This window comes from Electrona antarctica (assembly GCF_951216825.1).
Source record: "Electrona antarctica genome assembly, chromosome: 3".
Classification (NCBI taxonomy): domain Eukaryota; kingdom Metazoa; phylum Chordata; class Actinopteri; order Myctophiformes; family Myctophidae; genus Electrona; species Electrona antarctica.
Window position 1 is genome coordinate 28640081 of NC_136808.1, and position 15000 is coordinate 28655080.

Sequence of the window (15000 nt, forward strand, 5' to 3'; positions counted from 1 at the left end):
CACACACACACGCACACGCACACACACACACACACACACACACACACACACACACACACACACACACACACACACACACACACACACACACACACACAACTTTAACTGACTTCGTCTTTAGTTCATTAAGAGATGAAAGTTCAGCGATAACATCAGTTTTTCACCAATCATCCAAATTGTTCAAACAAACCATTGAAACCAACAATCATATGACTACTCTGTCTGCAGCAATATGCCTGCATTCACAAAGTCTAGTGCTCACTAGTAGACCAACTCAGACATCCATGGTAATGCTTAGTGAAATAAAGAATGCTGAGTGTGGCTGGTAGTGTTTTAGACATTTGCTCATCTTTGCGGTAAAATGCGGTTTGAGGTAAAGCAGGGTGCTGGTTCAGCGTACTGTTTTCGCTCATGGGTTCTAACTGTAGTTCCTGCCAACATTGTGCAAACAAATCCATGACAAACAAACAAATTAAATCAGGGTCTGACTCATGTCACACTTGAAAGCAAAACCTGCTTGCTTAGCAAGGCCAAAGTGTAATACTGTATGATGAATGCTTACAAGGGTTCAGATCACATGTGCTGTTGCGAAGGCAGGTGGATGACAGGAGACAAAGTTGAACCTTTCATTCAGGACACTTTGAAGTTTCTGAATTTAGTTAGCAATTTTCTTATTTTTTGTTTGTTTGTTTTTTGTCACCATGTGTGATAAAGGTCTACCGTTTGTCCTAAATTAGCCTTATTATTATTTCTTACTTCAACCAAAGGCGAGCATAAGCCCAAAGTGTGCGTCTCACTTTGTGGCTGCAACTATGAATGAATGGCTGTTTTCAGCAGCTGGCACACAAAATGTACTGTAGAACACGCCTCTGGCGATTCTATAAGTAGAGGAAAATGAGAGAGTAAACATGAAAAAGGTTCAGCTCTCTGTGCAGACAGCACAAGGCCCAGAACGGGGGCTCCTGAGGTCAGCGTGGTCCCCTCATGCTTCCTGGCTGTATAAACCACTTCTCACAGCTCTGGCTGGCTGCCTCCACGACACACAGCACACACAGCTGTAGAATCAGGTTCACCCACACGCTGACCCGTCATGTGTCTCTCTGTGTCTGTGTCTCTGACTGTGACCCGCTCTACCACTTTTAGCCAGCTGTTGCTGGAGTTAATGACATTACATATCATGATTTTTTTTCTTTTTCTTTTTACATATCATGATTTGTAAACACCGTTTCTTAATTTGGTGGGGAAATATAATTCTGAAACTTGTAAATGAAAAAGTTACAAGCTAAAAGTTTATAAATATGACAAAAAGTGTAGTTTTCCAACAGCAGACACACATCTACATTTGATGCTTGGATGTTGCGCTTCTTGTTGTGGGCCTGACATTTACAGTATATAGGTTTCTAAGCCTTTGGCATAAAGACAACTGAGGCTTTGAATGTGCATACAACTGACTATTATTATTTTCTTTTCTTTCCTTTTTAATTTAGGTAGGACTGGGGCTCGTTAGAAATGTTCAATACCAGTACCAATACCTTGACTAGCAAGGTATTGGTACTAGTATGAGAAGAAAAAGCAGAATAACACACCATGGATGTATTAAAAGAACGCTCCCCAGTCACCCCAGCCAGGCACAGTCCCTCTCCATTTGCGAACTCAGTGGATGAAAACATACTCAAATGTCATGGGGACAAATGCTGTGAAGGTTTCGTGTTTGGTCGGAGATGAAAGAGGTGAAAATGGAGATATATACATTTTATGCACAATCTGGAAGTATTTATTTAGCAATCTGTGGGGAACATTTATGTGTACAGTGCTGTCCTCTTGCCAGTCAAACACGGAGCAATATTATGCTCTTAATGTGCGTTCAAGTGTTTCATCAAATTGTGTTGCCGGTCTTGGCAGTGATGGCTTTTTCCATCATGTATATTGTGCACTATTGGCATTGAACCTGATAAAATGAAGGCATACTTTTGCAATCTATTAACACACATTATGCGATGCACACTGTAGTCCACCCTCTCAATACAACAACAACACCTGCATGAGCCCTGACTCTGGGTGTACAGCGTAGTGTTTAACACCTGCATGAGCCCTGACTCTGGGTGTACAGCGTAGTGTTTAACACCTGCATGAGCCCTGACTCTGGGTGTACAGCGTAGTGTTTAACACCTGCATGAGCCCTGACTCTGGGTGTACAGCGTATTGTTTCTCCTGCATGTCTTGTGAAAAGAACAGATCTATAAGCTAACAACAATGTGACGTGTTGTTAGCTTGTCAATCAGTTATTTTTGGCACATGACACTGTTGTACTACGGAATATAAATTAGGCTATAGGTATCGAAATTTGGTACCAAATGACATGACATTTTGCGGTACTCAATGGTATCAAGGCAGTTCAGTGCCATAAAGGTATCAAATTTCGGTAACCAGCCCAAACGACAGGTAAAGGTAATGGTCGGTGACCCTCCCCCCCCCCCCCGTCACCCCCCCTAAAAAAAGGAAGCATCACAGTGATCATTGATATGACAGTGACTATCTGCCTCTTTCTAGCCATACATCTTTCCAACGCACCCCTCATGCCGCTGCCCTCCTCATGAAACGCACTGCGATGCCCTCCTCCTAGACCAGCCTCCTCCAGATGCTCACTGCCTCCACTGCCCGACGAAGCGATGCTACTCTGGGGGGAGAGGGGTGCGTGGTCCAGCGCGGGGCCCCGAGGGGCCCGTAGGTCCTCTTGGGACAGCCAGACGTGGCCCAGGGGCTGACTGCTGGGCCCACTCATGGGAGGGGTGAGGGACACGGAGCGCTTCAAGGGACTGTGCTGCTGGCTGCCTCCGCCACTCGACAGAACTGCAGGACAACAGCAAAAGTCAACAGAGGCAGGCCACAACTGTTAGTTAGGGGGCTCTTTTGAGGGGAAACAAATTATGTAACTACAATCATATAATCATCAGTGGGATAAAGGGAAACGGGTGGTCACTCACTGTAAAAAATAATTTCAGACTGATTCAGAGGGAGAAGACTCAGGCTTGGTACAACGTATCTCTACTGTACTGTACATTGAGCTGACAACAGTTGATTCATGATTCATATTTTTTTTGTAATGGGGAACCATTACCCGTATCCCGCCGTCACCATCAGACAAATTTGATGGATGAATAACGTTCCTGAAACATGCAGACGTCAAACTGAAAGCAATTCCTACCTGTGGACAATAACAACTAGATATCTTAGCTTTATTCTATATGCAAAATAAACAAAAATGCTCCAGATGCTTGGCTGGTTACATTCCAGGCTCACAACTGGATATCTTCCAGAATTTTCTCATTAACATTTTCCCTTTGCACATTTCTTTTTTGTACATATTCTAGCTATGAAACCTCTAAACCACAGAAACCACAGGGAAGCCGTAAACGCAATTCATACTTTGTCGTACAAACGTATCACTTGGCAGAAATAAATATAATGAAATTACAGATTTTCAACATGGTTGGCTGAAAATCATACTTGTATGAAAAAGTATAAAGAAGCCATGAGATTGTCTGTCTTTCTCTCAAATCTCCCTCTCTGTCGCACCCCTTTGCTCTCTTTTACTTGATTAACAATAATACTGTATCTCTGCTGCTCGAGCTGCTTTCATGACATACTGTAGAGCTGTTGGGGTCAAACCAAACCAAACCGTTTGATTTTGTGGGGTTGGAAAACCCAACGCTGAAGTTGGGTTGTGTGCATGGGTCAGTTAAAAAACAACAACAACAACAACAAAACTTCACACACAAACACACACAACAGGTAGGCCTTTCTGTAGCACCCGACAGAAACCGCCCTGGAATCCTGGAATATTCCAGAAGCAGCAAGAGGGAGGTAAACAGAATCAAAGATGGAGAGGAGAAGGGAGCTTTATGTGTGTCCACTCTGCCGGTGTAAACTGCCACCAGTCTCTCTCTCCCTCTCCGTCTCCTCCTTCCTATATGTGGACCACTTACTGACACTATGTATAGGACTTCACGGCCCCCGTTTAAAATAGGTGCCCAGCTAACATTACAAGTTCCAGTCCCTAAATATTAGCCATTTTCCCTAAATACAGTGCCCCACAAAGGCAGCCTTACATGGGAAGGGATGGGTGGCATGTTGTGCTGTGGTTTGGGATAGAGCCGAGTGCTGGGCGGGGTAAACAGGCCGATGCGATGGGGATGAGCATTCCCAGCATAGCATACAGGTTGATGAGCTCAGACAATTATACTGATGTGTTTACCTACTAGCATGGCCAGACGCACACAGTGTATGAACGGAAGTGGGTTCAGGGCACTGGTAGTAGCTGACTTTAGGTAATAAGATCATATATCATATGTAATAAGAATAAAATACTCCAAGAATAATATCACCTTCAAAGTGGTGACTGTCTTCAATGTACAAACAGCTGATACAACCACTCACTCATCAGAGGCATTTGATACTACTTAAAATGTATCAACAGCATTCCCAGTTAAATTCAACAACAGTGTTCTGCCTATAGCAGACTCTGATCTGAATCGCTGGAATTTGATTTAAATTGAGGAAACATATTCTGGATAATTGTACTGTATGCAGCAAATGTACGGTATACTGTATTTTCACATTTGAAAATACTGAATACAAAAGACACCCCCACATAAAGACACCCCCCCCCCCCCCCCCCCCCCCAAAGTGAATGTCTCTGTGCAGTAAAATAAAAATAATAATATTTTTTTTTAAATCGTTCATAATGAGCGTGTTAGATGATGCTAGTAGTGGCAGCATCAAAGAGCAACTAGTTTGCCAGTTGTGAAATCCTCATGTCTTTTGTGTGTGTGTGTGTGTGTGTGTGTGTGTGTGTGTGTGTGTGTGTGTGTGTGTGTGTGTGTGTGTGTGTGTGTGTGTGTGGGGGGGGGTGGACTGAAGTTGCTGACAGTCCAGAATAAGGAGGATCTTGCTTGGAGCCGTGAGCGAAGGGCTTTAAATGTGTCTTTATTTATAAACCCTCAGCTGTTTCCTTCATCTCCCAGCAAGAAAAAAACATAGCCCTCGCATTCTTGTCTGTAAATATCCTGCTGCAACCATAGTTATCTTCAATTTCAACAGACCCTTGTCTCCCTGCAGTTGTATGTGTGTATAAATACAGTGCAGCACACACGCGCGCGCACACACACACACACACACACACACACACACACACACACACACACACACACACACACACACACACACACACACACACACACACACACACACACACACACACACACACACACACACACACACACACACACACACACACACACACACACACACACACACACACACACCTTCTACCTTCCACAGCTCCTCTTCTCCAGTTACTCTGTGGGTGTGTTGGGGGTGTATTTGGTATGACCACAGTGTGACAACCATGACTGGGTTATGATGAGTAACTGAGTGATTGTCTATTCAATCGTGTGACTGCATACTGAAACGAGCCGACACTCGTCCACAGACCATGTGCTAACAAACTTCCACCTTGCATGAGCATAAGTGAATATGGGTTAAAGATCAGGGTTGGGGCGTGCATAGTGCATACCCAACTTGCATAATATCCGAGTAGGATACTGGTCTAGTAAGTCTGTGCGCGGGGATGTGTTTTCAGACTTTGGGTTATGCGGTGTGTGTACACAGTATATGCTTAGTTAAACTTTAGGAGAGGGGGCTGCTCATTTGATCAAGGCTGTGTGTAACAACCCCGTCATTTACCTGACGTTGAGTCGTAAGTCGTTAGCACAACCATGAGGAGTCCATGCTTTCAGGCAGCTAAGCTATTTGTGCAAATAACACCACGTTCATGTGAACATTGTGCTTGTGAATAAATGCTCTGTCTGCGAACGCAATGAACATGATTTCCAAAGCGCTCCTCCGCTCATAAAACGCATTTGTGTGGACACGGCTCCTAAATCAAAGTCGTTTATACATTTAGCGCTGTCTGTACTCTGCACTGCTGCCATTCTTCTCTGCGTGAATGTGTACACTCTGTAGGCCTAATGCTAAGTCCACCGACTGGCTGGGACCGTAACCGTGGCAACAGAGCCGATCCCATAGCCTGAGGGACCGTAACCGTGACAAGAGAGCACGTGGCCGACGCTAGTGTGCAAAACTGTGCATATAGTAATACCCAAACTCTGCAGAATTCACAAAAACTAAGCTAAACAGCTTAAATTTGGGAAAAGTGAAAATTGGCAGATAGACCTAAAATATAGTGGAATAACTTAAATGTACAGTGGTTAATTCATAATTATGTTTTCCTTCTGTGCATGTAATTCACAGCAGAAAATACTTTCTAAAATAAAATAAAATGATTCACTGTAGCTTGAATGGAGATCTATTGTGCACGCTTCCACTTATATTAGCAAAGCTGCACAAACATGACGTAACGCTCAACCAATCAGGGAAGCCAGTGTGGACACCCCACCAGCACCGTGACAGGCAGACACACACAAACAGAGATTCTGTTAATGTATAGGTAGATTATCCCTTTCAGTATGAAGAGTTCAAATGAAGTGAAATCAGCAGGAGAAGGAGAGTGGTGTACTACTCACTGGTATTGGGTTAGGAGAAGGAGAGTGGTGTACTACTCACTGGTATTGCTACCTCCACTGATGCCGACTGTGTTAATGGTGGAGGGCATGGAGGAGGACGGGTAGAGCGCCAGGTGTCCATTCTCACAGCCCTGCTGTTGCTGGTGCCAGCCTCCACCCAGCCCCGAATCCCTGGAGCCCTGCCACCCGTTGAGGCGGTCGTCTGAGCCGTAGCGCTGGTGGTGGTGCAACGTCGGATAGAGGTTCCCCGACGAGGAGGTGTTGGAGGACGAGGAGCCCGAGGAGGAGAGGGTGGATGGGGGAGTGGACTGGTGGTGCGAGTGATGGGTCCCGGCGAGGGGCGGCCTCTCCAGGGAGTCGCCCCGCGCCGCTGCCCTCTCCTCCAGGTGGTTGAGCCAGAGGGCCAAGGCAGAGCGGTCCTCCAGGGACGTGGCCGGGTGGATGAGGGCGTAGGAGAGCAGCTGGCGTGACTCCTCCAGGTGACGGCCATGCTCAATGGTGTGAGCGAGGATGCGCGGCAGCAGACGCATGTACTCCCCCTTGGCCTCGACGTTGCCCGGCTTGAGCAGCGGGAGGTGGGTGAGGACCAGCGAGATGACACGCTCCTTCGACTCGCCTTGCCACTGGCTGATCACCACTGGAGAGATTGAGAGAGAGAGAGAGAGAGAGAGAGAGAGAGCAATGAAGGGAGGGGAGGGAAAGGAGAAATATTAAGCCTATCATCATAATGACATTAAGTCGTCATTTAACTTTACCAAACCCAATGCTGTAGAGAACACACATCAGTGTTTTCTATCGATGGTGTGGACATATGCGTCTGGAGTCTGGACACACGTGTACCCAAACGATGACTTGGGACCACCATATTATATTGCTTCATTTAGGGGCTGTACAGTATTCATGTTATACTATATTACCGGAAGTTCTCCAGTGCCACAGAAATATATAAGTCAACAAATATCAGTGTAACATGAGAGAAATCAAAGACAGAGTAGGAGGTAACAGTCAAAATAAAATAAAAGCTTGTTTGTGATGTCTCCATACAATGAATGCATAACTGCAAAAATAGGCCAACATTTGACCTTTATTCCTTAAAGAAAAAAACATTCAGTCAATGTATTCTCTTTAAATAAAATGAACATACACTGTTCAGATAAATGTAATCTCCCAAGACAGAATTCAGCTCAACAGAAAACCTTTCCCGATGGGTTCCCAGATGTGACAAAGACAGTTTACCATGAGGGACAACCCAAACAGAGTCTTATATACATGCATGCCAAGAGTTATACAACCAGAGGTTCTGACAAAGTGCCAGCATTGCATTGCTTTAAACAAACAAACAACCCATCCCTCATTGTGTGAGGGATGGGTTGATGGACAGATGGCCAATATCATAACGGTTTAATAAAGAGGATGCCAGGGTGACACTGAGCGTACCACATCGTCCTCATCATACTTCTATCCTGTCCCTGAGTTCCTCCTCCTGTAGTCTGTAAATGGGAGCTGAGCTTTATGCTTCCGCTCTTTACATAAGCAGGAGGTCATGGAGCTGCTATTGTTGTGCAAGTCTGTGTGTGCGCCGTATGGAAGAGTTTATTCCTATCAGCTTGGACCAACAGCTATAGATACCTCCAGGTCAGGGATGGGGGTTTGGGGATGGGGACACAAATATAGATGTAACAGGACGCAGCCAGGCCGCACTTCCTGTTTGATGAGCCATGGTTGTGTGTGTGTGTGTGTGTGTGTGTGTGTGTGTGTGTGTGTGTGTGTGTGTGTGTGTGTGTGTGTGTGTGTGTGTGTGTGTGTGTGTGTGTGTGTGTGTGTGTGTGTGTGTGCCTACGTGCACGTGACCCCTCCGGTCACGCTGTTACTGTGACCATAGCTGTCAGTGTGTACTAATTCAGCTGCAAGGGCCTTGTCTCTAAATCCAACCATAAGAGGTGAGACCAAGAAATAGATTGGTTGCTCTCACCATCCAATGATACACCAATGTCACAGGCATACATACTGTACAGCTCTATCTGATCCACGTTTTCAGTATAGAAGCAGGACAAGGCCTGGAATTTCGTCATATTAGAGGCAAGGCCACTTGGCCATTGGTGTAGTCCATTTTTTGAGGGCACAAGGGCCAAATGCCAGGGTTAGGAAGGCCATCAAATAAAACAAGTTTGGTGATTTTAAGGGTTAAGGATCATTTAAAATGTAATATGTAGAGTTTGTAGACTATGTGCAGTGAAATACATTAATTATGTAAGTATTTACAATCTTGATCCATGCTCAGCCCTGCACCAATCAAAGTCACTCGATTGTTTTAAAGATGGGGACTCATGGGAGTTAAGAATCTCAACAAAAGACATGTCTACATGAAAGGAAAGTGACACTGTCTACATATTTACAAGAAAGAGGAAGTGGTACAGCCAGCTGGGGCATAAGCCCACTGTGGCCTCAGCAGGGCATGCCATTTATTTCCTTTATTAATTTGAGGGGCACAAGGCCAAACTGAAATTCCTACAAGTCATACAAGACAGCAAACCATAAAGCAAACTCATATCTTACCATACAATTGGAGAATGTTGCGTGCACGCATCATACTCTTCTCCTATATCTCCTAGCAGGCCACTTGTCCAATTGCCCCCAGAGTTTTAGAAAGACTACAATGTAGACTTTGTCTACATTTTTTGTTATTTCTTTGCCCCAATTTCCGTGCAGTATAGGCGAACTGAAACCTAACTTCCATCTTTGCGTCCTCCACTCACGCCTCTGAGCGAGGAGGCGAGGGTTACAGTCACTCTGCCCAAGGAGCACACTAAACCTTCTGTGACGGGACATGCCAAGTGGACAGAAGAAGCGCTTAGTTGTTATACAGCTTACAGTACGAACAAATCATGGCACGAAGACAACGAACACCACGTTATGCGAGAGAATGCTAATTATTGGACTCGATGGACTCGGCCTGTGGTCTTAAACAGGTACTGGCCTAATGTCAGTCACCCACGTATTCAGAGCAGCAGTTGTGTGCTTGTGCAACACCCCTCCAAACACGACCCACACTAAAAAGGTAAACATTGCTATGCGGTCTTGAGGCAGAAATTTCTAGTCTTTTCAATCCATCCACAATATACTGTAAGCGATACAGGTCAAATCTTCCTCACAATGTTGAAATTACATTATTTTTGACAAACATACCTGTAGCACACCCACACACTACCACAAATGCTGACACAGTGACGACTGCAAATCCATACTGAAAATACTACTACACGCACTTGCACATGTGCACTCGCACACACACACACACACACACACACACACACACACACACACACACACACACACACACTTGCTCTCTGTCTGTGAGAGGCACACCCTCTCTGCCACTGTAAGGTTATGTGGGGCTCATGTTTACCAAATTGCCTGGATCCGTTTAGCACAGACGGGCACCATGCCATCTAGAAAGAGTCTCTAAGTCTATGCCACCAATACAGCCAGCCAGCCAGCCAGCCAGCCAGCCAGCCAGCCAGCCAGCCGGCCAGCCAGCCAGCCAGCCAGCCAGCCAGCCAGCCAGCCAGCCAGCCAGCCAGCCGGCCAGCCAGCCAGCCAGCCAGCCAGCCAGCCAGCATTCTGGAAATTACTGTTCAACTTTGACATACCGTACCATTCTGTCCAATGGGATGAACATGAACAATTTGATTGAAGACAATTAGAGTTAAAGCAGGTCTTCTAGACGTTTTTTTTTGTCACGCACGCCCGCACGCACGCACACACGCACGCACGCACACACGTTTCGTTTCGTTACAAACTGCCTGACCCATCCTGTATGCCACAAGAGAAGGAGGAAGAAGAGGAAGACATAAAAATAGAGGCAGGGAGAAAAGAGAAAGAAAGGAGATAAAGGGAAGTAAAACAAGAGTTCTGAGTTACAGTCACGTTTGAGAAGGAAAGGAGAGTAAAGAAAGACACTTAGGAAGAGTGTGTGAGGGCAGTCAGGGAGCTACGGTACTCCACCCCAATGTAGTGATGATGTAATGCTTCATTCCTCTGAATGAGAACAGCACACACTAAAAGAAACTACACAAACAAGCTCCAACACACACACGCATGCACACACACGCACGCACGCACTCACACACACACACACACACACACACACACACACACACACACACACACACACACACACACACACACACACACACACACACACACACACACACACACACACACACACACACACACACACACACACACACACACACACACACACACACACACACACACACACACACACACACACACACACACACACACACACACACACACACACACACACACACACACACACACACACACACACACAACACACACACACACACACACACACACACACACACACACACACAGTAATTAATAGAAAAGAACGAGTCAGATGTAAAGCAATCCCACAGATCCTACTGTGGTCTTCTATATTTTAACAGTGACCACACACTGTAGCTACAGTAGTATAAGCCACTTGGTTAGTTGTCAATGTCTCCGGACAAAGTTTTCAAGCACAAGCGCAAACCGATATAGTCGCAGGTAGCTTATGATAGGTTTAAGTGCTAAACATTAAACAATTTGAGATGCCTTCCAAGAAATCACTAATAAATTATATTTGTGATTTACACATGAAAGTTGGCGTGACTGTCAGTATTGGTGAATATGCCATGTACAAGTAGCTGTAAGTTCTTGTTCTGGCTTTATCAATGTATAATACACTGGGAAGCTTTAAAAGCTGAGCCAACTGCTCTCAGAGAGAGACAAAGCATTTTAAAGGACTTTGAGCCAAATCTCACCTGTCCAATTTCGGCTCTAGGCTAGTCAAACACCCCGAAGACCCTGGGACCTCTAACAAAGCTTTTCTACTCTTGCACTCTTGGGGCTCTAGTTTGCGCCTTTTGCGGGTGCAGTGATGTAAATAGGTTTTCAATGTAATGAGTCCCGGGATGCAGGGATGGTCTTTTAGATGAGTCCCAGGGACATTTGATGAGTCCCACTTCAACAACGTTAGTCATATTTTGCCATTTTTACAAATTGCACCATTTCATTTTATATGGTTATAATGTGGTTATATTCATATAGAAAACAGAAGAAGAAATGATTATTATAACTAAAGCTAGCAAAATAAACTAGAATAAAAAACCAGTACAGTAGTACAGTAGTGCATCCCGTGGATGCAGAGGACGTTGTTTTATTGCGTCCCTTAACTATAAACTGCATTTTGGGATGCAAAATGCACCCTATTTTAATCTCTGCGGGTGATAAACTTGCATTAGTACATGAAAAGTAACGCAATCTCCCGTCAGTGCTGGGATTCCATACTTTTTCTTACAGACATGGTAAATAGACTGTATTCTTATAGCACCTTTTAGTCTTTCAAGTCTTTCCGACCCTTCAAAGAGCTTTACAATGTATTTTACATTCACCCATTAACACACCGATGGCAGAGAAAGCCATGCAAGTCACCACCCTGCTCATTGGGAGAAGTTCTGGGTTCAGTGTCTTGCTCCGGGGATTCAACCAGGAAACTTCCGAATCCAATAAGGCCTCGGCAGCTCTAGCTCCTGAGCCACTGTCTGCCACCCCTACATAGGATGCAGTGTCTGCCACCCCCACATAGGATGCAGTGTCTGCCACCCCTACATAGGATGCAGTGTCTGCCACCCCCACATAGGATGCAGTGTCTGCCACCCCTACATAGGATGCAGTGTTTGCCACCCCCACATAGGATGCAGTGTCTGCCACCCCTACATAGGATGCAGTGTCTGCCACCCCCACATAGGATGCAGTGTCTGCCACCCCTACATAGGATGCAGTGTCTGCCACCCCCACATAGGATGCAGTGTCTGCCACCCCCACATAGGATGCAGTGTCTGCCACCTTTACATAGGATGCAGTGTCTGCCACCCCTACATAGGATGCAGTGTCTGCCACCCCCACATAGGATGCAGTGTCTACCACCCCTACATAGGATGCAGTGTCTGCCACCCCTACATAGGATGCAGTGTCTGCCACCCCTACATAGGATGCAGTGTCTGCCACCCCTACATAGGATGCAGTGTCTGCCACCCCTACATAGGATGCAGTGTCTGCCACCCCTACATAAGATGCAGTGTCTGCCACCCCTACATAGGATGCAGTGTCTGCCACCCCTACATAGGATGCAGTGTCTGCCACCCCCACATAGGATGCCGTGTCTGCCACCCCTACATAGGATGCAGTGTCTGCCACCCCTACATAAGATGCAGTGTCTGCCACCCCTACATAGGATGCAGTGTCTGCCACCCCTACATAGGATGCAGTGTCTGCCACCCCTACATAGGATGCAGTGTCTGCCACCCCCACATAGGATGCAGTGTCTGCCACCCCTACATAGGATGCAGAGCAGTGCTTGAAGTTTGGCACCATGTCAAGCAAAATAGGGGTTCATTCTAGTTAGCTGGATATTGATAGAATGTGTAATAGAGAATGTTTGTTTCCCTCATTAGAAGTATTCATTGTGAAAACATTAAAGGAGCATTCAGTGATTTGGATGATTTGGAAAAATACCCGGTCCACCCGGTAACAAGATGTGCACATGCACATGCTCTACAGTGGGGGAAGTACAACAGACCAACAGCATGTGCACCAAGGCCCGCCCCACTCGATCATGATTGGAGGAAGGCCCCTCTCATCCTGATTGGATGAAGGCTTTGCCACCCAAAGCCCAAACCGAAACTAGGGTTTTTTGACCCCAGGGGCTCACTGGGGACAGGGAGGAACTCCTTATATGGTCAGCACACTTTATAGTAGGGAGGATTATCCAAAAAATAAGAAAAAATAAGTGATATTTGAATTAAGTGAAATCACTGAATATACCTTTAAATACAATGATTCTTCTTTGAAAAAAGGTGTCCACTGCAAATAACAAGCCTGATACATCCACACTTCATTGGAAAACTAAAGAGAAAAATCACACCCGTGTGAAGTGAGGGGCACTAATATATTAATGATGTATTGTATGTATTAGTGATGTAAAACAAACGGTGCCAACACAAACATTAAACGCCATTAACATTAAAGAGACAATATGACGTAATGAGGCACATTATGACGTACATTTTCCCTTCATTGTCAATGGCGTTTAAAAAACAAACATTGAACTAAAGACAAACATTAAACCTGTGTATAGGAGGCCCCTCAAAAATCACGCCTGTGTGAAGTGAGGGGCGCTCTTATCATCTTACAACATCGAGGAGGGAATTCGGTATAGCTATGATTAGGTGATGTAATGATGATGTAAAACAAACGGTGTCAAAACAAACATTAAATTATCTTTATTGTTAATGGCATTTAATGTTTGTGTTAGGGACAAGATGACGTAAATTTTCCCTTCATTGTCAATGGTGTTTTTAAAACAAACATTGAACTAAAAACAAACATTAAACCTGTATACAGTTGGAGGCCATCGATATTGTCCTTTTCTTTTTGCTGAGGTTTGCGTGATCTGCGCAAAAGGACAGTTAACCCATTTTGGGCGGGAACCCCTTTTGGTGTTTTAAACATTATGTTATAATTTAGCTATTGAAAAATAGCAGATCTACAAGCTCATAGCGCGCCACCGAGTGGCGCGCTACGAGCTTGTAGGTCTGCTATTTTTGAAAAATCGTCAAAATATTTATTTCAGAAAACTGGAGGATTTAGAAGGATTTTTTTAAATTTTGAGGTCAGGCCTAAATGGGTCAAATAATAAGGGACAATATCGGTGGCACCCAACTGTATATGATTTTTTCAAGATGCGATGCGTCAAGCTCCACTGTGCGCCTGTGTAGTCTCAGCTGTACCCCTGTGTAGTCTCAGCTGTACCCCTTCCACTGATGTATCAAACATCTGAATCGGCCAATTACCTTGCCGAAAAACATTACACCGGAATATAACGAAGGGAAAAAAGAGTGAGTGTGCAAGAGGAAGATAATCTAGACACAATGAGAGTCTAGAGAAGAGAGGAAGAGATTGAACGGAAGTGAGGAGCCGGAAAAGGAGACTGAGAAGAGCATAAAATAATGTGTGAGGTGTGTGTGCGAGTGTGTGTATACTGTATAAGCCAACTCATATTCAATTATGAGAGTACATTTTAACCTGTGAGTGTAAAAACGTACCCAAAAGAGTCCAGAGTAACTTTGCACTTATGATTTTGCTGTGTAATAGGGGTGTAAATCTCTGACCTCACCGTCAGCTGAGTCGATTCAATTACGATTCTTTCCGAAAGGATTCAATGCATCATGAAATCTCTAATTTACCACAATTCCATCAATTAAACTTGAATTGACAAATTTGACAGGATGAACTGAATTACTCTGCATTATCGGAATATAGACAAAAATGTATACCATCAAGTGCA

At 44.9% G+C, this 15000-nt stretch overlaps 1 protein-coding gene across 2 annotated transcripts in view; it reads right to left on the bottom strand.

Annotated features, from left to right (window-relative positions):
* samd4a (sterile alpha motif domain containing 4A) overlaps window positions 1–15000 on the bottom strand; it is a 77621-nt gene that overhangs the window by 26269 nt on the left and 36352 nt on the right. The window contains exons 4-5 of one of the 2 annotated variants that reach the window (XM_079497680.1): window positions 6625–7221; window positions 2572–2850 (exon numbers count right to left, since the gene is read on the bottom strand). In XM_079497680.1, coding sequence (XP_079353806.1) covers window positions 2572–2850; window positions 6625–7221 — 876 coding nt within the window. The remainder of the gene's footprint in view (window positions 1–2571; window positions 2851–6624; window positions 7222–15000) is intronic. The other variant, XM_079497681.1, reaches the window with a different exon arrangement.